Genomic DNA, 25,305 nt, shown 5'->3' with positions numbered 1-25,305 from the left:
ACCGAGCGCTGGCTTGTTGACCAATTTATTAGGAAAAGTGAGCCAAAAATGTATAAAAATAGGACTTTAATTACTGGGACTGACACTGATCAACAGATTTGACTGTTTGCTACTGTATTGTCTTCATACAATGGTTTATTTAAAAATAAAACTTGGTGTTATGACATCTTTAAAGTTGTCTTTACACCAAATATATGTAGAAAGAAAGTACACTAGACGTTAACTCGTGCTTCGATCAATTGATCGATCGACAGGGAGAGTTTTGCACTATTACTTTATCAGCTATGACCTACAGGTAGACATTATACATAGAGATTTTGATATTTTGAAACAATTAATTTTTATTCATCAACATCAACACTTTAATTATTCAAATTATATGCAAGCTTAATAGCTGTAATATCATTTCAAAAATTACTTAGACTTTCTGTGTGAATAATCCACCCAAAAAATCACCATGTGTCCCTAAACATACACACACAAGTGGCGTTTAACATGAATAACTTTATTTCCTTACTTAGTCCTACTCGTGCTGGTCAACACATAAGGCCGTCAACAGAGATTTTAATGCTGTTCTGTCGTGCTCTGTCTTATGTCTTGGTCATTTTTTTTAACTGTCATTGTATCTACCGGTAGTTGTTTTATTTTTTCCTACATTGGATTTCCTGTGGTTTTTCTCTTTTCTCTCTGTCCTCGTTGAAGGTATCGGCGATCGAATCGGTGTCATAAAACATAAAAGGGAAGTTTTCGTCTTTTTGACATCAGAGAAAAAAGCACAAGCATGGGAGGAATTGTTGAAGGACCAAAGGCACATTGCTTTCAAAACTCCTGTGGCATACATGCTAATATTTGCTGATCTTAAGAGATTTTTCTCGGCGGTTCATACACTCCGGTGGCTTTAGTTATCCGAGCATGCATACCTGACTTCGAATCCCTCCCTGTGGTGATCTTAATTTTAAACTAGACAAAGTATGTGGCATTTCCAATAGTTTTACCACTTAAAGTAATAGGTGAAAGATTTCCTGTTGAAATTCATGATCTTAGTTTTGGTGTAATTGATGTCCTGCAAAATAATTTCTGCTGTTTCTGCTGTTTGTACTTCATGTATACATGTCAGTTATAAATTTATCTGGCATTCCTCAAAAACTGTAATTACTAGTTTATCGGCCCCAGAAAATTATACATTGTTTTGTAATAACATTTTGTACTGCTATTAGAGACATCATATTACTATGATATGATGAACAAACTAATAAAATGATGACGTCTGTTTTAGGTTAATACTTTGATATGTTCATATGAAATTTTTAATGAATGTAGACCATGTGTATTATGAATGCAAATTTATAACTACAGGTCTAAAATAACCTTCTTTGGAAGACGGTATAGAGGTTTAAAAAAATATTTTCTGGATTGTGCACCATCTCTCCTTTGTGATTGGTAGAAAACACATGATGAGAAAATGTTTACATTTTTTTCCCCATTGATTGAAATGCTGTTCGGTGCAAAAAAGATAATTGTATGAAAATTTAGTTTACCTACGACAATTTATTAAAAAGAGAGCAAACGAAAACATTATATAAATTAACGCTTTAACATGTAAAGCAATATTTTTATTCTATAATCTTATTCTATTATTGAATCTATAATAGTATTCTAATAGCTGTATGAAAGAGATTTGTTATTTTTCTTTTGTATTTCTATACAAATACTACCGATGAGAATTGATACGGAAAACAGATTTTGCAGAATACAGTGATATTAACTTTGTTTTACTAAAATAATACGACCCTACCTGAGATATTTATTTCCCTACTATACTAGATTTTATCAAACAACATTGGATTCCATGTTGATACTCAGTGTAAAAAAGATTCATACAAAAAAGAATCGAAATTTCTTTCATAACTTACTGCTGTTTAGAGTTTGCTGTAAGAACTGGATCGGTAAACACTTTTGAGCTGTTACGAGATCAATCAGAATGGTAAACATCTTTGTTTTATGCATGTGGAATGAAAAGCCTTTTTAACAAAATTGCAGCAAAAAGGCAAATTGTTATGAAAAATAAAAATGCATGAAAGCTGACACCGACTAAGTAAAGTTGTCTTATATATACATGTATAAGATGAATGAATTGAGCAATATAAGTTGCATTCATAAAAAATAGATGATATTTAAAAACTACATGAGACTGAAACATACAGTAACATTGAATAAAGTTTAAAAGGCGTTTGATTATATCCCAAGAAAATAAATTGTACTGTTGAATGTATAACATATATCAAAAATAAATTTTGTCACGGATGACAATAATGCAATTGCGATTATGACCAAATAAGAGTCTTCAATTACTTGTTTCAAATACAAATTTGATAATACAACTTTCAAAATCATACATTTTTTGGGGTCATTCAAATAGCAAATTATTATAATAAGATGAATTAAACTCACTGGAGCCTTTATTTCTTATAGTCGTCCTGCGTTCGTTTACCTTCAATGCAATGGGCAAAAATATCAAAGTGTTAATAAGATGTGGTATCTAACTCAGCTCAGCTCAGCTCAGCTAAGCCAAACTAGCAGCTTAGTCAAGCTCAATTGGAATTAACAATGAGAACCTAATGGCGATACCTTAAACAATCTTTAATTTGCAAAAACATCCTCTGTCACATGTGTAGGCTTTGTAATATTTCATTAAGTTAGTCTTGAGAAGAAATTCTTCCAAGAATTACTTTAATTGTTTTTATTTCCCCAATCATCTTCCTTATTGTAAGGTTCACATCCCTACTGTTTACATTCAAAATTGCAAGACATATTTTGCAAAAAATGTTTCAAAAAAGTAATTATGCAGAATACAGTGATATTAACTTTGTTTTACTAAAATAATACGACCCTACCTGAGATATTTATTTCCCTACTATACTAGATTTTATCAAACAACATTGGATTCCATGTTGATACTCAGTGTAAAAAAGATTCATACAAAAAAGAATCGAAATTTCTTTCATAACTTACTGCTGTTTAGAGTTTGCTGTAAGAACTGGATCGGTAAACACTTTTGAGCTGTTACGAGATCAATCAGAATGGTAAACATCTTTGTTTTATGCATGTGGAATGAAACGCCTTTTTAACAAAATTGCAGCAAAAAGGCAAATTGTTATGAAAAATAAAAATGCATGAAAGCTGACTCATTGATAGGTAATTAAACATGTAAATATTTCATTACGGTTTAAATGTTAGATAAATTTGAGCAAAATCGATATTTATGCTTGCCAAAAAAATACTTAAGCGCCTACAGAGAATGGTTCCATCAAAAGATAAAGCACACCGGGTATAGGTTCAATAAATGTTATAAATGTACTTAATTAAGGAGATAGAATTTTAGGTTTCAATATCTTATTGAGTTAATAGTAATAACACCGACTAAGTAAAGTTGTCTTATATATACATGTATAAGATGAATGAATTGAGCAATATAAGTTGCATTCATAAAAAATAGATGATATTTAAAAACTACATGAGACTGAAACATACAGTAACATTGAATAAAGTTTAAAAGGCGTTTGATTATATCCCAAGAAAATAAATTGTACTGTTGAATGTATAACATATATCAAAAATAAATTTTGTCACGGATGACAATAATGCAATTGCGATTATGACCAAATAAGAGTCTTCAATTACTTGTTTCAAATACAAATTTGATAATACAACTTTCAAAATCATACATTTTTTGGGGTCATTCAAATAGCAAATTATTATAATAAGATGAATTAAACTCACTGGAGCCTTTATTTCTTATATTCGTCCTGCGTTCGTTTACCTTCAATGCAATGGGCAAAAATATCAAAGTGTTAATAAGATGTGGTATCTAACTCAGCTCAGCTCAGCTCAGCTAAGCCAAACTAGCAGCTTAGTCAAGCTCAATTGGAATTAACAATGAGAACCTAATGGCGATACCTTAAACAATCTTTAATTTGCAAAAACATCCTCTGTCACATGTGTAGGCTTTGTAATATTTCATTAAGTTAGTCTTGAGAAGAAATTCTTCCAAGAATTACTTTAATTGTTTTTATTTCCCCAATCATCTTCCTTATTGTAAGGTTCACATCCCTACTGTTTACATTCAAAATTGCAAGACATATTTTGCAAAAAATGTTTCAAAAAAGTAATTGCGAACCGCATGACATTAGGTCTTTGGTCAAATAAATATAATGACCAAAAAAAAAATATATCGACGTGTCTAAAAATTTAACCGTTGAAAACAATAAACATATGAACAAATCTAATACTTAAAGAAAAAATTGTTTGAACAGGTTGACATATTTGTATAAATAAAGTCTTCCGTTTCCAACGGAAGACCTAAATGTTTTCGTTCGGTTTCTTTTTTCCTATCTTTTTTTTTCTTACAAAATTTGTGCAGGCGATTTCTCGGAAGTGGCTGAGCCGATTTTCATGAATCTTTCAGATCTAATAGATATTAATCCGAACTTAATATACACTTTTTTATTTTGATAACGTCATTTCCGTTCTTGAGAAAATGACGTTTTAGCGATTTTCAGAGGGTCGGCTTGTCCAGACATCTCCTCCTAAACGGTAAAAGATATTGAGTTCAATTATTGTAGATGTGCAATTTGGCATGCATAATTGTCATGCTCAAAAGGCACTAAAGCTCGCCTGGTCCCGAAAATTGAGACTAAAAAAAACGTCGTAATTTTTCATGGTTTTCTTAGTTTATCTCTTTTCTGAAAAATATTTTGTTAACACATGTAATGCAAAAAAAAGTTTATATTTACAAGACCTTTCAATTGATATCAATAAAAATGGGCTGGCCCCTCAAATTAGGGGACCAAAGGGCTCTAAAGTCTTTCATCTGTAGCCCTATACTGAGGGATATTTTGTGAACAGTTAAAGAAGCAAATATGTTAATTTTACAGTTATGTATCCAAGCAATGTAATGATTTTATCATGTGTTACGTAATAAGGGGTTTTAGGGGCCAAGAGTCCAGAATTTTGATCACATACATCTCAGAAAGGAAAAATATTTTGAAATGCAGTAAAGAAGAAAAGATGCTCAGAATGATGTATTTAATAATATGCAAGTTTCAAAATTTCGTTAAACTGCCCCTATAAGGAGTGAAGGGATCGGCCCCTAACATGTTCTTTCCCATGTATCTCAAGAACGGTAACGAATTTATAAACAGTTGTTGAACAAAATGTGTTGAGATTTAAATGACCTTTTATTTGAGATCAAGAAAAAAAAATTAGGGGACCAAAGTGCTCTAAAATCTTTTATCTGTAGCTCTTCACTGAGGGCAATTTAATGAAAGGCTATAGAAGCAAATATGTTTTATACAGTTATGTATCCAAGTAATGTAATAGTTTATTCATGTGTTATGTAAGAAGGATTTTTTAGGCGTCAAGAGTCCAAAACTATGACCACCTATATCTCAAAAAGGAAAATATTTTGAAATGCAGTATAGAAGAAAAGATGCTCAAAATGATGTACTTTACAAAATGTAACCTTCAAAATTTGGTTTAGCGGCTCCAATAAGGAGATAATGGACTGTCCCCTGAAACGTTGTTTTTCTCAGATATCTCAAAAACTTTGACGAATTTCTAAACACTTGTGGAACAAATTCTTATCCCTGAAACAAAATAGTATCTGGCCCTTAGAATGTAGACCCTATTTTTCTATTCTAAATCATGTTTAGCTGTTAAATAGCAAAATCAAGATCGAACATATATCTCAAATTCTAAAAATCAGACGGAAGACCTCATCGTTGCTCGCAACGAGATCATGTCTAGTGGGTTTTTTTTTATTAGAAATGTCTTTTTGGGTCAGAGTCAGAACTTCTTTGTATAAAAAATGCCTTTAATATCGTATGTGATAAGAATTTGATAAGAGATAACAAAACACTTATCTGCAAGACAAGTTGGTTAAGTCTACTTTCGTTATATAAAGTGAACAAAGTTACCATAGCTTTTCATTATGACCGGTAAGGTTTTAGATGGTTTATATGATATGTATTTCATAACAAAAGTTAGGTCTTTAGTATGTGTTTATGATAATAATTTAACATTTTATAAGATTCGACAACAAACTTTTTACTTTCATTTTAATGTGTTTGAACACTTACAAGGTATTTTAACAAAGTTTTTCAAATACCGATTATCATTGTAAGAAGGACGCAAAGATGTTTGGAGTGATGCGATTGCTAGGACCTACCTAAAATATTTAGCTGTTGTCGTTCAGATTTCATTGTTTTTGTGTTAAATCCCTAAATTAGGATTGTATTTGACACCTCCATATTGTGACGTACTTCAGATCGAAATCAACAAAAAAATTCGCATAATTTTAAAATCTTTTTCTTTCTTATAACTGTTACCGTTGCGCAATGGGTTAGAGGGTTAACTTATCAGTTCCAATCCCACTAGGGTTTTATTAAATATTTACTTTTTTGTTGTCCAATTTTGTAAAATTTGAAAATTTTAAACCGGTGAAAGTATTTTGATTACAATCTACTTTTTTACTTATTAATATCGACAGGTGTCCTATACCACCATAATTCATTGCATCAGTAAGATACTTGCAATAGTAAGTAAACAAAAAGGACTATTATAGTTATCGTAGACATACCCGGATCAACTGTTGTGAGAGAATGCAGCTGTAAACTAGACTTTAATCGATCGATTGACCGGGAGAGTCTACACTATAAATATACAAGTTCAATATCTAAACTTAAAACAACAACAGGTAGACTTCTATGTTGTGGGATCCATCAAAACCAGGCCTAAAAAGTAGACCTGTAATAAAGAAATAATATGAGTAATATATGATGCATCCCATTTTATATTTAAAAACATGACCTGGTATTTTGTAATGTACAAGATGATAACGAATCTGGGACAATAAACACTAAATTTCATTACAGGAGCTTTAATTAAGCAGTGAATGTTTATTTTTGGATGTCCATAGCGCGCGGTATTTAATTTGTATGCACCGCTTTCTGTGTTAAAGGACCAACGACATCCAAAAATAAGCCTTCAATGCTTATATATTTATATTCACACTGATGTATGTTTCTATAAAATATATGTGTATCGTCGCTGTAAAACTACAATATTCGCTCTCAGCCAGGGATATGAAACACACATGGAATTGCCATATTAACATGTTATCTAGTTCGCTTTCACGACTAAAAATATAGTGCCAGAAACTTTGTAGGCTAAAATTTTTACTTAAATATAAAATCTATATTTAAATTTAAAGCATTCAATTAAAAATATATGACATTATTTATAAGCATTCAAATGCATTTTGCATGCGATTTTAAGGAAAACTCTTGATATATTTATATAGCTCCAAAAATAATCTAGTAATGTTCCCTGAATTTTTTTAAAATGACAGTTTTAATGTTGATTAAATACTAGTAATGTTTAGTGGGGCCCAAACATGTTTACCATAGAACAATGTAGAGGAAAATTTAATCACTTTAAACAAGATACATGTATACTCTTATATATACCGGTAGTACAAAGCGCTTCGATTAAAGTTTTGACCATCGATGTTTAGTTGAGCCATGTGACCGTGGTATTAGGTTCGAACAATTATAATTTTGTTATATTACATGTTCAACAAAATGTTGGCCAAGCCATGCAGTAATCTGTTGAAATAAGTTTGAGATGACAAGTTTGGTTTGCTTGTAGAGAAAAGTCATCCAAATGAAACAGGAGGAGATGTTTGGCAAGTTCCGGGGACAAATCATAGAGGTAGAACAGAAATGGTTGTTGGATATCCAAAGTTGTTTTCTATTTTAAACGTCACATTCGAAATATAAAACCTACGAAGAATTATCAAATTGAAAAAAATTCAAACAAGTTATTTTTAGTCATTCACATCAATGAAAATACTGTGGCCATTTAATTCACATGTAAACGAAAGAAATTTCGTGCAAGTATCTCGTCAACAGTTCATTACATGCTGCCTAACTACGCCCATGACTGACGTATAATATAGAATCATCAACTTAACTTACTTATTTAATTTGTCCACTTCGTACTGATCAAACCATAAGTCCGTCACCAGAGACTATAGTGCTGGTCTGTCTTGTGTGCATTTTTCGAACTTTCCACATTTCCAGTTGTTTTTCTTTCCTTCTTTTTCTACTTCTGATCTCTTTTGTTCGTCCTCGTACCGGTTGATGTCCACTTTATTGCTACCCTTGGAATTTAAGATCGATCCACTCTACTCTATACTACCCATTGCTATTTTTTCGTATGTTCTACCTGAGATACAATATAATGGTGTAAGTTCACCTTAGGCTCAGAAATCTTTATTTTTGCGTCTGTATTTGCTGATCTTTAGATTCTCCTTAATGCCGGGTATGCTTCTCTGATTTATTCGACCTAGTTTACCTTTGATCGAATCCCTACATGCCCCCCCCCCCCCCCCCTCATTAGAACACAAAGTCTGTGACATCTTAGATATTTGTGACATTTTCGCTGATTGGTTCGTATGATTTCCTGTTGCCATTTTTGGGATTATTACCTTTTGATGTTTATAACTCATTTAAGCTGAAAGCACAACTTAGCTTTTTGACACTTTTTGTCCATCTGACTGTCGGTGACTTTCTGTAAGTCTGCCCGTCTATCTGTCCGTTTGAAAAGTTTTCACATTTTCGACTTCTTTTTCGACAATTTTAACCATACTTGGCACAATACATAATTGGGTCATGGAAGATAGAAGGTTGTTAAGATGAAGGGCATGACTTTCTATCAAAGGGAGATAATTGTTAAGAATAAATGATAATTTGTTGGTATTTTTAAAAACTCTTGCAAAAACCACTTGGCCATAAAAGCTGAAAAAGCAAGTTTTGTTTTTAGGGTGAGATAAAAATGGGGCGGGGGAAGAGGGGTTGAAGTTTTACATAAAAAAATTAGAGAAAAGTCCGTTTTAACCTTCATCTTCTTAAAAACATTTGCCTTGAAAACCTGTAACTATAGTTATCAAAATGATGAATTATTTTTCCCGCAAAATATAAGAGCGTGTTTTTCAGAAATGTATTTTTTACTTAGACATGCAATATCTGACCGATCAATGAACTGAAATTTCCATTCAAACCATTAAGTAGAGGCTGTATACTGCTGTGTATATGTTGCATATTCTCTATTGATCCAGATTGCTTTTTTGGACCAATTCGTCTGGCATATCTAAGGTTTAAAACTTGCGTTCTCCGAAACAGTGCAGGCAATGGGAGCAAGCAATATCAAGATTTTTCATAAAAAGATTAAGGACGTCGTTTACTCAGGGTTTGAGTTCACAAATTCGGATTGTTATAAAGTTCAATGTCATGAGTAAAATTTGTTCTAAACACTAAAAGTATTTATGAAATGAATTATTATTAACAAACCATTCGATATTTTTACTAAATTATGGAATTAGGCTCAAACAAAGTTGGACTTTTAACAAAACAGAGGAAATTCGTACTAAAATTTTCAGATTTTGTTATTCACTAAAATATTTTTGGTAGTACTGTTATATTCAAAGTAAATATTTTATTTGTTAGTGAACATAATTTTGCATATTTTCTGTTGGTTTTATCTCACTTTTTTGTTTAGATATTCGAATAGCTCACACTACAAAAATATTGAAAAATGCTTAAAAACGAAAAAAGACACCATATTTTCAAAATTTTAATCATTGACCTCATATAACTTTTATGCCAGCAGAGTAAGGTCAATATACCTAGTTTAAAGCTATAAATGTTTTAATCTTATCATCACTCAATTTTTTGTAAAATTGAATCAAAAAATGGTAGGAATTTGAAATCTGAGAGAGGAAATTCGGACTGGAATATTCATAAAAATTGTAAATGAAAACTTAATGCTTTGTGTCTGTTTATTGTCACTGCCATTCATAAACTGTATTTCATTTTTAAAAAAGTATAGCAATTTGTATTATTTTCACAATTAAGAAAATTCCAATCATAGTGTAAAATTTTTTTTAGGGACTTTTCTTAAATTTTCAAGAAATATTCAGTGGCCATTATCTCAAAAAGTAGGTCATTGACCTACTTTTGTGAAAGTGAAAAATAGCACTACAATGATAGGTCTTTAACACAGAATAGATGGTTTTTCATAATCATCAATGGATTTTTTTTTCATTCTGAGTAAACGTATACCTTAATGTTTAATGTGTCAGCATTTTTATTCACAGTTGATGAAAATGCTATATTAAGCAGGATTTCGCGCCATAATACGCCTAATTCATAATTTTGCGGGTCGATTAGTGGAAGAGTCCAAATTGGGATTATGAGAATACTACAGAGGACACCGTGTGTACACATAACAGGAAACAAAACATTGTGGGGGGGGGGTTTACCCTTCTTTTTTTTAAATTGCTTGTTAAGAAGTTTTGGATGAAGCTGTCTCCCGTTGAAACTGTGATTTTCACTAATCCACGAAAATTGATACCCATTAATATATATGAAACCACAGTATCCAGTAAGATTTACATGAAGTTGTGGTATATGTATTTATAGCCTTTGAATTTAAAAGAAAATGAAAAAAAACAACAAAAATACACTACGGATATTTCATAAAACTTGAAATAATTATTTAAAAGACTTAATGACAGTTCAATTTTAAGCAATAAAATGCTTTCTTTGATAATTTATACCGGTACCCAGGTAGTGACAATGCAAAAAATACCTTGTATATGAAAATATACTGCGTTTAATCGCACTTATTTTATTTCTTTTCTTACTTTAGTTTAACTATAGTGTTTAACATTGTTAGTATGATATTTATTGAGAGAGAGAGAGAGAGAGAGAGAGAGAGAGAGAGAAATACATGTATATGTACATGGGGTAAAATTAGATTTCATTTTCAATTGATATAATGTTAACCTCGATTAAAACTTAGTAGAAATATCAATTCAGCTGGGATGTACAATTTAATTTAATTTGATATCATACGATGTAATGATCCTTTCTCATTATACAAATACTCAAAACAATGCGTGTCAAACTGACTATATACTAGTATCTCAGGAAAAAAGTCTGTCTGTCTGTCTGTCTGTCTGTCTGTCTGTCTCTCTCTCTCTCTCTCTCTCTCTCTCTCTCTCTCTCACCCATTCTTAATTGTAAAGAAAACCCACTTTTTACGAGAAATATTAATTTATGAATTATTATAGAAAAAAGAAACAAAAAAACAGCTTTTCATTGACACAATTCTCCGGCTCAAATGACAGGTATCGTTTTTACAAAGACAGTACATTGTTTACATATAGCACATTGCTCTTTGTTCCTCTCTGTTTCGAAACTCTCATCTTCTAGGCGTTGTTTGCGTGCATATAAGTTCTAAGAAAAAATAGAGGCGTTTGAAAAACGAAACCCTACAAGAATAAACTTTAACATAGATCTAGATTTTTAAATTGTATATTTCTTCCTGATAAGGAGTACTGATATATAACCCAATTAATATTTGAAATCCAAAATTTTTTTTTAAAGAAAATCAGCTTTAAGATGATTCTTAAAAAATAATAATCATTTGTATTAATAGATATGCATTCCATTTTCTGTTACATAATTATAACTATACTTTTCTATTACTAATTTCTTGAATTCAACTTTTTAGTTTTATCAGCCCCCGCAATAATAGAACATTTAGTGAAGAACATACATGTAGCGCGCTGCTGTCAGAGACATCACTGTACAATGTTACAATAATAATATCAGTAAAATAATGAAATATTTTCAGGTGACAACTTTAATATGTTTGTAGAGAAAAACATAAAAGACGGACGAAGAATAGACGTTTTGAATGAGCTAAAAGCTAATGTAAAGAAATTAGAAAAGCCGAGGAATGTGCTTTTATTGGGCAGTTTGGGTACTGGTAAATCATCATTTATAAACACCGTCATAACAGCATTGACGGGAAGATACAAACCTTATGCAGACATTGGCTGCGGAAGTAAGCACAACACTACAAGATTACACAAGTAAGGAATCATTTCGTATTGACTTTGGAAGTAAGCAAACGCATACACATCTATCTATTTTGTCAACAATTGCATTTCAAACATTTCAAAAGCTAAAATATCAAAAACAGTGCAGTTGATCTGGTTTGCTTATGAATCATTCTAGGATCTCCTGCAAAGAGTACTGGGACCATGAAAATGAAGAAGATAAAGCACTAAATCTTCCCAATTTCATAGACATCATTGGATTAGATGTTCAGCTGTCAAATCCAAAGGAAGATGAAACTACGACCTTCTGGATTTAGGAAAGAAACTGAAAGAAGAAAATGAAAGGAAAGTAGGAATGGAATTAGTTGATAGATCGGAAGATGAGTCGCTTGCTATAGACGTAATTGTTGTTGTCATATCACTGGAAGATAACAACATTCCACATGCCCTGCTAGAGGAAATCTACGCAGAAGCTAACGTTAGAGCAAGACGTAAGTTAGTATTAATTTAGTTAGAAAATTTGTAATCAAAATGAGTTTAAAAATGTGATTCAAGATATTTTAAGTTTATACATTTTAATAAACTAAAATTCAATTTTTAGAGATCCCGGTCTTTTCCGTGTTGACAAAAAGGGATAAATGCGATTTATCTCAAAAAGGGTTGGAGAAGAAGAAGAACGATATTGCTGAAGCAATGAGCATTGCAGCTAATAAAATTCTAATATGCGAAAATTACCAACAGAATCAAAATCCCGACTCAAGAGATGTTGAAATATTAGAGTTTTTGACAAAGGTACACAAATCTAGCTCTGAATCTATCCTTTTTTTATTTGGTGGAATAAAGCAAAATAATGTGTTAATGAAAACATGATTTAGATTATGTAAAACATTCATTATTATTTCTTTAATCCTATATGCAGAGTGTCGTACGTTTTTATAATATTTTTTCTATGGCTCAGTCCTGTGATCCATGTTTCAAAGAAACCAGAGTTTAAGAAAAAGTTAGCAACCACATCGGATACAGATACTCCTAACACTAACCCCACTTCACCGACAAAAGACTGTTCTCAAATGCTGTCGGTGACTTTTCTTTTTTTTGTAGTTGCAATTCTAATCGGGGTGTTCATTCATATTATTACAAGGGACGGTTTTCTTTCGAAATTGCTGCAACAAATTCAACAAAAATTTAGTTTTGACTTTTTTGGATTTTTTTAGCTTATTATAATTTTGCTTACATTGAATGCAGTTTTATGTTTAGTCAGTAAAGAACTGGGTACGGTACACAGCAAAATCAGCCCTGATTTCATAATTAATGAAATTTTAAATATAACTTATTTTGATTTAAATATTTGGAGAATTAACCAGTTTCAAAAGCGTTTGATTTTGGTATATATCGTTTAAGGTTTTCGTATTATAGTTATCTAAAAGTAGAGTTGTGCAAAGCTATCAAGCAAGAATGTCATTATGTCATGAAATGTATTGATAGCGTTATTCAAACTTGCACTGTACCAGTTTAAAATTTAACTAAGGTATTAAGGGATGAAAAACTTTCTTTCAGCTCTGGAAGTAAACTCAATATAAATTTAGTGGTGCTTTTCTATGTTTATTGACCATTAACTTTTTCAAAACTTTTGAAGTTTTCAATAGAAAAGGATTTAAATGAAATTAATTGACTGCAAATCAGATACGTTTTAACAGTGCTATAACCAGGAGATAAAACTAGTTTCACCTATGGCTTATCCAATAATTAGATGGAAAATAATTTTCCATCTAATTATTGGATAAGACATACGTGGTATTAGTCTTATCTCTTGATTAAATCACAACAAGTACCAGTAGCTAAAATTACAGAAAAAAATGCGTAACCCACTTTCTCTTTAGTTTCGATCAATCAAGAATAAAAACACGCAAAAGTCTACAGCAAAAGTACAAAGAAGACATACATGAACGATTAAATAATTAATCGTAACTCTAAACCTAAGTATAGAATTCTAACGTTCTTATGGAATAAATTTTACATGTTTGATATTACTGTAGAATTTAATTTAATTTAGGTAATTAATAGAGAGGTACATGTATAAAGAATATATCAGATATATAAATGCATACTTGTGCAATATTAACTGAACATTTTACAAAATTTGGTTGGCCTATATTTTATTTCCTTACTAAAACAATCTTGTGTTAAGTTTGTCATATCTACAGCAAAATGCAAGGGTCTCCTAACTTTTATAACATAAAGATACATATAAAATGCGTATATTATAATAAAAGTATCCAAACATTAGATGAAGAACAAAATTTAAGGAAGTTGGGTAGAATAGCTTACTCCCTCGACACAGGTCAACTAATCTGAACACTGAAATGCTTGAACCTGAATTTTTATTTGGAATTGTAATTGATCCGCCTTGAAATAGTCATCAACCAAGTTACACTATATACTTAAGAAGTACTAGTAAATAGACTGAACGCTAAATACGCGCACATGGGATTAGGATGATTATTTTTTTACGGGCCGCCGGAAGGCGGTCCGTTATTTGATACACATTTAAATATTGTTACTGCGTTTCTGCGGGACAGTTCTTTTTTGATAGAATTAATATTATGCATATTTTTATGAATTAAAAGTAAATTTGCATATAGAAATATGTTTTATGCCTTTTAAAAATATCACATATTTTTTGTCTTACTCGTAAATGAAAAATAGGTCATACTAGACTGTCGTGTTTGGCGCGTTTTTATCGAGACTATAATCTATTCGGAAAATTCCGGAGGTCGTCATTCGCATCGGGATCGGTATGCGGGACATACTAAAGACCTGAAATACTAAAGACCTGAATGTCATTAAATTTTACATAAAGGATATATTTGAATTTCTATGTGCCGTGTCAAATAAAATGACTTTATGTGTGTGTTTATTATACATGTATTTCCATGTAAAATGTGGTAGAAAATATCATGAAATGACATCCATATCAATTATTTACGCAAAAATTTGACAGACATAATAATTTGAATTGACTGGAAAATTTGAGCTAATCAATTTCTGTTTTATCACGTGGTCCCTTGAAATCATATAAACTAATGCATTAAGTTGTCATTCAATTCAATGCAAAAAACAAAAAAAACAAAACAAAAAAACAAAATGGTTTGAAATGCATAATCTCCAAGAGAAAAATGATGAGTTGATCTTTGTATTGTAAAAATCAGTGTGTTTTCCATTCCTCCATACTATGGCAATGATCGAACAATTACCGTTAGAAATGCTTACAGTAACGAACTCGATTCTTTATGATAATAGTAAAATGTTAAACTTCAAAACAAGTTGCTGAAAGTATATTTAAATTTACCATAAAAATTAGTACAACTAACTTTTATTTTCTTCTTTGCGGTGTGTTTTTATGTAAACAACCAATGATTCATATAACAATTATATTTTTTGCGGCCCATTTGACGCTTGCGTCAAGATGATTTCTTGTTTTACTTGTGAAAGGGTAGTTTTTAGGCCTACAGGGTCGATAAAACTGATTTAGAATTTTTTTTTATAACTTTGTAGTAAATCATTTTTCGAGATAAAATAAATCTTAACAACTATATTGTGTCTTGAATCTGACTTCTCTTTTTCTCTCTCGGATATTTTAGGTATTGTTACAGTATAAAAGTCATCGAAGGTACTTTATGACGTCATTTGTTTACACCTGTTACGTGATTTATCTAGTAGAGTATAACGGTACACAGATAATGTTATATATATTATAAGATAGACATTCATGTCTATAAAATTTTGAGGTTTTTTATAGAATTTTTCCTCTTATATTATTTATAAAAACAATATCGTATTTTTTGAAATTACTACATAACACTTTTGACCTTTTGATCTGCAATATTCGACATGTTATTGTGAGTAGATTAAATATGATGTGTCTAAGTACTTTTAAACTGAAAAAAATGCTTCCGTTTTTGTATATAAAAGGTTTTTTTCATTTATTTAAGTCGATTGTCAATATTAAAAGTCTATTTTTATATTTACAGATTTATTCAAAGTTTTTCATAATGCAGAATTTTTTTCATACAGTACGTAACTACCCAATAAAACATCAATTTTTTATCATCTTGAAAATAGAAAATAATTAAAAACGAAAGTGGTTGCAGTCTTGTAAATATTCTTCAATATTCTTTTTAATAAGCAAGTTAAAATTATGCTACTATGAAATTTTGTTGCATGAACTTGAATGCAGCTTTAGTAGAAATATCGGATCAAACATGACAAAAAGCCCAAAAATCCGTATACAAGGCCCGGTTTTGGAAATAACAATTACCAATCACATGTTAACGTGTAAAACTTTAGATATTAGTCCAACAGACAAGCATGTGTTCGCGTGTGTGCGTGTGTATATGTATCATGGATGTAAGACGACTATCATTCATACACTGCTGCACAAGCTTAGTCATATTTTCATCCAATTCATGTAAATACTAGTAATTTTTAGAATTTTTTATTATAAAATGGCGAATGAATAAACAAGCACAAATTGTATAAATCATTATTTGATGTGTCTAACAAATTAATTTTTTTTAAAAATTTGTTTTATACATAAATTAGATTTTTGTTTAGGTAGATAGATCCAAAATAACATTAACATATTACGCATTGCTTTGCAAACAAATACAACTGCTCAAAACGCATACATCTACAGACATTACAAACACAAGTTTTCCTACATGTAACATTGAACAATAAATATATTGCAATATTGTAATCTACATTGGTCATATCTAGGACAATAACGGGAAGATGTTTTTCATTTTTCAATGAAAGTTTACAAGAATGACACACGATTTTTTTTTCTAAGAATAGGTTTCCTTGAGTATCTCCCTTTTTCGATATATGTGTACGAACATAAATTCTTAACATTTGTAAGGTTGTTCTTACAGTTTTTTTACTTGAAATTGTAGATAGTTTTGTAATTTATATTCATTTCAATTTATTGCATTAATGCAAAAAAGTTATATTTTTCGGAATCTGTTTTTAAATGTTCTTTGATTGCTCACATATTTTGTAACTATAACGTTCCTTTAGGTTTCCTCTTTAAGTTTTACTTGTTATGTCCAATGAATATAAAGACACTTTCTGTTGCCAGGATCCTACAGACTCTAGTGTTTTATTTACTTAAATGTAGGCAACGGATTGATTATTATGCTTATTCTTTTTAAATCTTAAAATACAAACATATTTTCACAACACAAATAAAATAGTGGGAATTGTTCAAACTCATATAAAACAGCAATGATAAATGATTTTCTATGAACATCCAGAGTGTCTTTAATTATCTAGAGCTGAGTTTTTTCAACTGATAATAAATCCTATTTGTTGTCTGCAATCCAAATTTCTGAACCATAAGTTAAAATTGGAGCAATCATATATCTTGAAAGTTCTAGTATTATTTCGACAAAAAAAATATATATTGACTTTAAGGAAGGAATCTTTTCTGGTTTTCGACTTGTCAAACGTAAATTCGATAAATTGTTCATCAAAAGAAGATGAAAAGAAATTAAAATAGTATATTTTCTTTCTTTTTTACTATCATACAACTTGGCATAAAAAGTAATCAACGAATAGAATCTAACAACGACTTTATTTTTAGCGGTATATTGGCGTAGGAAAATATCACATGTTACGCAATTCAGAATTGCTGTAAATTAATGAATCTGTAATAGCATTTTTTTTTAATTAACAATAATGTTGAAAATTTTAACTAATGTGAACTAAAGATAAGATACTTGGGTTTTAGAATATGTTTTTAAGATATGATTTGCCTATCAAATTAAATTTTATAAGCTTTTTAAAGCCTTGCGACATGAAACTGAGCACACCTGTTCCCAGCGATGAGGAACTCAGCACGTTTGCTTCTAGCCACAAGAAGCTCAGCACATCTGCCCCTAGTGATAAGGAACTCGGCACACCTGCCCCTAGCAACAAGAAACTTGGCACACCTGCTCCTTGCATCAAGGTCCTCAGCACACCTGCTCCAAGCATCAAGGATCTCATCACACCTGTTCCTAGCATCAAGGAACTTGGCGAACCTGCCCTTAATGTCAAGAAACAGGGCACACCTGATCCTAGCGACAAGGAGCTCAGCACATCTGTCCCTAGTGAGAAGGAACTCGGCTCCTAGCAACAAGAAACTTGGCACACCTGCTCCTTGCATCAAGGTCCTCAGCATACCTGCTCCAAGCATTAAGGATCTCATCACACCTGCTCCTACCATCAAGGAACTCGGCAAACCTGCCCTTGATGTCAAGGAACTCGGCACACCTGCTTTCAGCGACAAGGAATTCGGCACACCTGCTCCTAGCCACAAGGAACTCAGCACGTCTGCTCCTAGCCACAAGAAACTTGGCTCATCTGCTCCTAGCGACATGGAACTGGGCACATCCGTTCCCAGCGATGAGGAACTCAGCATACCTGCTCCTTGCGACAAGGAGCTCAGCACATCTGCCCCTAGTGATAAGGAACTTGGCACACCTGCTCCTAGCAACAAGAAACTTGGCACACCTTCTCCTTGCATCAAGGTCCTCATCACACCTGCTCCTAGCCTCAAGGATCTCATCACACCTGCCCTTAATGTCAAGGAACTCGGCACACCTGCTTCCAGTTAAAACGAATTCAGCACACCTGCTCCTAGCGACAAGGTCCTCAGCACGTCTATTCCTAGCGACATGGAACTGAACACACCAGTTCCCAGCGATGAGGAATTCGGCATATCTGCTCCTCTGGACAAGAAACTCATCATGTCTGCTTCTAGCGACAAGGAAATCAGCGCGTCTGTTTCAAGGGACAAGAGGCTCAGCACATCTGCTCCTAGTGACAAGGAACTTAGCACACCTGCTCTCTGCAACAAGAAATGTGCACATCTGCTTCCAATGGCAAGAAACATAGCCAATGTGCTTCTTGTGACAAGGATGAGGGTGGTGGTGACTTAGAACTTGGCCAACATACTTCAGACCAAAAAGATCTAAATGATGAAGTTCATCAGAATCATCCTTTGCTTAATTAATGAGCATAATGGTAGTGCTCTCGAACAGGAAGTTAGTAATTCTTTAATTATTGAGGAGCTGGATAACAAATAGGATTTAGAACTCATCAATTCAATTTTTGGTCTTGACGATATCAGTTCTTGCAGCTCAGTATCTGATGATCCTTCTTACATTCCATGTGAAGATGAATATAAAACAGATCATTCTAACAAAATATTGACAGTCAGACAGAAAAAAAGAAAACGATCCTTGGCATTAAACCAGAATGAAAACTCGTGCAACAATTTATATAAGGACAGTGGTCATGACCCTTTTGTCTCATCAGGAGATCACAATGAATCAGACGTTTGGATTCCTAACAAAAAACAGAGGAATAGCACAAACAAAAGAAAAGGACAAACTTGAGTAATTGCAAAGAAAAGAAAAGTTATTATTCAAGAGGTCGTAAGTGACAGGAAGTCTTCAGAAGGTGAGGATGCGATGAGTGATGTCTATCCATGTTTGAGTATGCCTAACACAGATGGAGGAACACTTGCCTCCAAACTTGTGAAGAATTTCAATAGACGAAAAGAAGTCTCTTGTAATGAGGATGGTGATGAGAAGTCAGACATGTCTTCTGAAGAGAACCTATGTGCAGAAGATGGTGAAGGCATTTATGTCAGAGAGTTGTCCAAAACAAACATTTATGACCAAGTACTTTGCAAAGCAAAGCCAGCAAAGCCTTAATAAACAAAGTCTTTCCCATAATGACTAATGATATTATTTCTAAAACTGCTCAACAAGATCCTCTTATTATATGCCTTGGAAATGCGTGGATGTGCAGAAACATTGCAAATAAATTAAAAAGAAAATATTATACTTCCTCCAGGATGAGAGAAGCTGCAAGACTGTTGTTAAACGCCAGAGACTTGTTGGACTCTAATTTATCTATGTCTGACTTGTTGCGCCCAGAAAATTTTGACAATGTTGCAATGGGAGCATTGATAACTGCCTCATCTGGTTTTGATGATGAAGAAGACTTGCAAGCCCCCTCAACAGTTATAAGGCTAGGCTATAAGATAAAACGGATGTTAGGTGCAAAATGGGCAGAGGGAATCAAAAGCAAAGATGAAGCAGCAGCTAATGACAGTAAGAGCTTCCTCAAGTTGATGAAATTCGAATGGTCCACGAAAGTCACAAAATTAGCAACATTCACAATTCAAGTTCGTAGCTTCAACAAAGAAAAAAGACACCCTGAGCCAGAGGACATTATCAAAATTCAAGAAAAGATCCGTAATGACATCAAGAACTTCGATGAAAAGGACACAACGCCCCAGAACTTTAGATTTGCTGCAGAAGTTTCTCAGGCTAGATTGTTGCTGTATAACAAATGTCGACCTGGCGAAATAGAGGGTATCAGGTATATTCAACTTTACTTTCTTTTTTAATCATTTTGATATGGATCACACCCATCTTTCTTTTGAATTTCATGATAAAACATTGAACAAAATAAAATGCTTTATTTGTTGAGCTTGATATTAATATATTTATTCTAATGTTTTTCAAATAGGGTGAAGGACTATGTGAGAAGGCAGCAAAGTATAACTAATATGATAAGGTCTATGAGAGCAGAACTTTCAGTTCTAGAACAAAAACTACTGGAATCTCAAGATTTAATAGAAGTTCGTGGCAAGGTATATATCAATAGAGAATAAAGTAACTCACTTAGATTCTTTCATTGTTTATTTCTATTATTTAATAAGTCATCTGAGTGGTTATTCATAAGTTATTTGTAAAATATTGCTACATCAGTATCTTGCCAGTGGGGCATTCAATTACAATAACATGTTAGAATGTAAATGTATTCTTTGACTACCTTAATTGCATTAAATATTATATTTAATCTAGATTATTTCTTAGATGACCTAAGAAATTGTTATAGTTCTTAATTCTGTCATTATTCAATGTAGGCCATGAAATCGAATATAGTCAATGTCACTTATAATCTTCATATTTTTTAAGCTCGGTCGTGGTGTTCCGGTGATTGTTCCTAACGACACAAACAGAATTCTGGAGTACTTAGCAAGTGCAGATGTTTGAGTAAAGGCAGGGATACAGCCCAGTAATGACTTTTTGTTCTCCAATACAAGTAAGAATAATATATATTTTTACACTTCACACCTAACAGTATCATCTTGTTTTCAATTCAAAATGGCCTATTTCTGGGAGAAAAAATTCAGCAATATGAAACTACATGTTGAAAGTAAAATGATGAAACCAAGTATTCAGTGCAGTCATTTCAATCACAAACTTCATTTTCACTGATAGCTTTAAACACACATAAACATAGAGTAGTTTTTACTTTAGTTATCATGAACATTTCCTTTTCATAGGGTTGGTTTGGAGTTTTGCGTGCTTATGACAGTTTAAAAGCATTCTGTGACACGTGCTGTCTGAAGAAACCAGAAAAAATAACCTCTGTCAACCTGAGGAAGTGCACAGCCACAATAATACAAGTAAGGGAATTGATACTGATGTTTGAAAATGATATATTTTACGTGCTTTGTTGAGAAAGCGTTTAAATCATTTGCATTGAAACTAAACAAAACAAGCATGCAATTGATGTTAATATTTAATCTTTGTTAAAGTTCAACAAACAGTCAAAATTTTACATGCCAGCTTTTTACGTCATTTCATTGAGAAATGAAAATATTTCATGCCTGTTTTTGACTCTATAATATATAATTTTGTTGTTCACCTTGGTCCTTGGAGAATTCACAAAGGTTCAGTAAGTTTTTTTGGCTCAAAAAGTTTCTTATTGAGGCTGCTTTTGTGTTTTCAGGTCTTTGACATATCACCTCAACAACAACAATGGCTGACAAATCACTAGGGACATACATTAGACATCCTTAGAATACATTATAGGCAGACCTCAGGAATCATCGAGCGTATTGATATTTCCAAACTTATGCTGTTAACAGAATATGGCCTGACTGGGAAATATGCAGGCAAAAAATTAACAGATATTACACTGGAAGGTAATGATGTTGAATTTTTCAAGTGTTTTGGGTCTTATTTTCTACCCACCAAATACGAAAAGGAATAACTATAACATTCTATAATAATTTGCTTCTAACCTCAGGGAAGGAGTCCAACACTGTAAACATATATAATATTAATTGTCTTTTTCATTTTAAGGCTTATCAAATTATTCTTTCTTATTTCAGAAATTTCTGCTGAGATCATGTCAGGTCCTTCTGAACCTTTAGAGGAAGGTATACACACTTTCCAACTCTTTTGACAATGCTTAATTTTTTTTAACTTCATTATTTTTGTGAATTAACAATACTGAAATCAGTATAGATCTGCTATTATTAATTCATGCTATTATATAATCATCCATTTGTTGTATTATATTGATAATTGTATACATATTGTTTGAAATATATTTAAGGGACTTCAGCTGTAAACATAGCAGAAAACACACTTAAAGAAGATGTCCCACCAGAATTAGACAATTGTAAGTAAGCAATAAAAAATACAAATCAGGGCTGCATTTTACAAAAGAACTTACATGTCGTAAATATTTTGTTTCATGGATTGATCTTAAAGGAATAAAATATACATAAACTCATTTATTTACAACTGTTATTACTTCCATAATCGTATTTTACAGCCATTAGAATAAACATTAATTAGTTCGGGATTAATTATCATTCATTAATTTAATCATACGTCGTAAGTTCTTTTGTAAAACGCAGCCCAGGAATTATTAATGTCAACCATAAGTGTTTGGAGACATGCTTTTCTTCTTGAAAACCAACAGGATGTGCACACAATATTTAGACAACTATCAATTTTCGCTTGTCTACACTAAAATATAGAAGAGATTTTGCTATATACTGTGTCTAAATCAAAACTTTTCATATTTATATTTTAATTAAGAATATTGTGATGAACATTATTTACTGCTTGCTTGTTTTCACCATCATAAATATATTCCTTTGACAAACATTGCTTCAGTTGGATGTAAATCGTTTGTTGTAAAGGTGTCTGAAAATTTGGTTCCTGGAACTTAATAAATTGGAAATTGAGCACTTTTCAGTTACAATTAATTGAATAAAACTTTCTTGTAGTGGTAGAGGAAGCAGACCAACCGGAAGAGGAAGAAGAGGAGACATCACTTCGAAGAAAGAAATCCTCTTCATTTAGTAAATGTTTTTTTCTTTATATTATACCCCACGACTTATTTGAGTAAGTTATTTAATATTTCAATTGAACTTTTCTGATTTTAAACTCAAACAAACTGGATAATATCAGTCAAACTTTGTGTGCAGAGTAACTCATTGTAAAAGAGGTCAAGTGTGAGTTTCAGTCCATGTTTAGATATGATTAGATAGAGGTGGTGCAGATTTAGATTATAACACATTTTTATAAGATGTACAAATTTGTTTCATTGTATCACGAATAAAATGGACTGAGGCTGAACTGGAGGAGGTTAAAGAATATTTCAGAGAATGTCTTAACACACACACCACTCCAGGAAGAATAACTTGTAATATGGCAATATAGAAAAGCAGGGATAATGGAGATTCCATACAGTATAGGCCATGGGAAGAAAGTGTGGAATCTGATCCAAAAACAAAAATAAAACCCATTTTGAATTTTTGCATCAAATGTTTGTTATGTAATGATGTTTGTATTGTTCTTTTCCTTTGCTCTTCTTTCTAGTTTGAGACAAAATGTTCATAATCATTTACTTGTCACTGAACTTTAGTCAATGGTAATTTCTTTTATTGTGTGAAACACATGCATTGTATCTGTTTAGTAGGATGTAATCAGTTTGAGAATTGTATCATACGAAAGTATACATATTCATTTACCTGGACATTTGATGAGAATTTCCTATGATCAAGTCAAATTATTGCAAGATTGCAATTTATTTAGCAGTATGGTTGTATAAAATTATTTGTAGCGTCTTCATGGATTTTCTTCATTTGATGAGAATTTCTTTTACTAAATGAACTGATAGCCAAATTTGTAATGGACTTGATTTATTTAATATTTCTTGTGCCATTTGTCATTAAATATATCTTTGGATCAAAGCTTAGAAAAATATTTTTCTGTGTTTCTGAAGACAAAAATAAATAATATTGATTCCTCAATAGTTTGGTAGTTACATATACTTAATGGTAGATAAAATGAAAGTTTGTGGATAAAATCTTTTCATTATATTTGCTTGAATTTTATGAACTACGGCCATGTTGCAATAATTTAATTTCAAAACCATGCTAAGAAGAATTGGTTTCATTTGCATACAGCCAGGTTGTTTAGATGCAAAATAATAATACATGTACCTAGATATAATACAAATGCCTTCTACTGATTGGGTTGTATTTTAATACAGGAGAACAGATATTCAAGAAAAATACAGACACTCAGATGTTCCAAATATCTGTTGGGTTGTATTTCAGTGAAGAAAGAAAGGTAGCCAAGAAAATTTGGACAGGTGTCCAGTTCTTGTTGAGTTGTATTCCAGATTAGGGAAATAGGTAGCCAAGAGGATTTGGACAGGTGTCCAATTCTTGTTGAGTTGTATTCCAGTTTAGGGAGATAGGTAGCCAAGAGGATTTGGACAGATGCCCAATTCTTGTTAAGTTGTATTCCAGTTAAGAAAGAAAGGTAGCCAAGAAGATTTGGACAGATGTCCAATTCTTATTGAGTTGTATTCCAGTTTAGGGAGATAGGTAGCCAAGAGGATTTGGACAGGCATCCGATTTTTGTTGAGTTGTATTCCACTTTAGGAAGATAGGGAGCCAAGAGGATTTGGACAGGTGTCCAATTCTTGTTGAGTTGTATTCCATTGACAGATAACCAAGAGGATTTGGACTGGAGTAGAATACCTGTTGGCTCCTTTATGTATCCAATATGAATGGGACTTTATTAGAAGACTTGTTGGGTTTTTGTTTGTAATGAATGTTTCTATGTATCCGAAATCATGACTAAAATAAGTATTTGTATTTACAGTAAGGTAAACTTGCCTTCCATTAGGAGGCGGTTTATAAATGCTAATTCGTCATGTGCATTGTATAGGGAAATAATATTTTCGATCTTAGCAAAACTACCTCACAAAAAGAAGTTTGTCTCAAATAAAAGGTATGCAGTTTTGTCTTAATAAACATACAAACAATTAATCAACCGTAAATTTGGTATGCATCAAGAATAAAATGAAAAATCCAATAAGTGTAGACACTTAAATATAGATGCCCAATAAGTTTTAAACAGTTACAACCCAATAACTGCACTTTCGTGTGTACGGGT

The 25,305-nt window shown here is 32.1% G+C and overlaps 2 protein-coding genes across 2 annotated transcripts; both read left to right on the top strand.

Annotated features, from left to right (window-relative positions):
* Nucleotides 1-5,927: 5,927 nt before the first annotated feature.
* LOC105337255 (uncharacterized) lies at nucleotides 5,928-12,285 on the top strand. Its single transcript, XM_034474499.2, has 4 exons — nucleotides 5,928-5,996; nucleotides 7,708-7,770; nucleotides 11,785-12,001; nucleotides 12,147-12,285. Exons 1-4 carry the CDS (start codon nucleotides 5,990-5,992, stop codon nucleotides 12,283-12,285), a joined length of 426 nt encoding a protein of 141 aa, XP_034330390.2. The 5' UTR covers nucleotides 5,928-5,989.
* LOC109618872 (uncharacterized) lies at nucleotides 12,269-22,260 on the top strand. Its single transcript, XM_066069946.1, has 8 exons — nucleotides 12,269-12,459; nucleotides 12,570-12,760; nucleotides 17,817-20,404; nucleotides 20,555-20,678; nucleotides 21,007-21,133; nucleotides 21,378-21,500; nucleotides 21,827-22,022; nucleotides 22,212-22,260. Exons 1-3 carry the CDS (start codon nucleotides 12,324-12,326, stop codon nucleotides 18,141-18,143), a joined length of 654 nt encoding a protein of 217 aa, XP_065926018.1. The 5' UTR covers nucleotides 12,269-12,323; the 3' UTR covers nucleotides 18,144-20,404; nucleotides 20,555-20,678; nucleotides 21,007-21,133; nucleotides 21,378-21,500; nucleotides 21,827-22,022; nucleotides 22,212-22,260.
* Nucleotides 22,261-25,305: the final 3,045 nt, after the last annotated feature.

The sequence above is a fragment of the Magallana gigas genome, chromosome 8 (genome assembly GCF_963853765.1).
Source record: "Magallana gigas chromosome 8, xbMagGiga1.1, whole genome shotgun sequence".
In the NCBI taxonomy this organism is placed as follows: Eukaryota; Metazoa; Mollusca; class Bivalvia; order Ostreida; family Ostreidae; genus Magallana; species Magallana gigas.
Note: the sequence above shows the minus strand (reverse complement) of the source record. Positions and strands in the feature narration are given on the sequence as shown.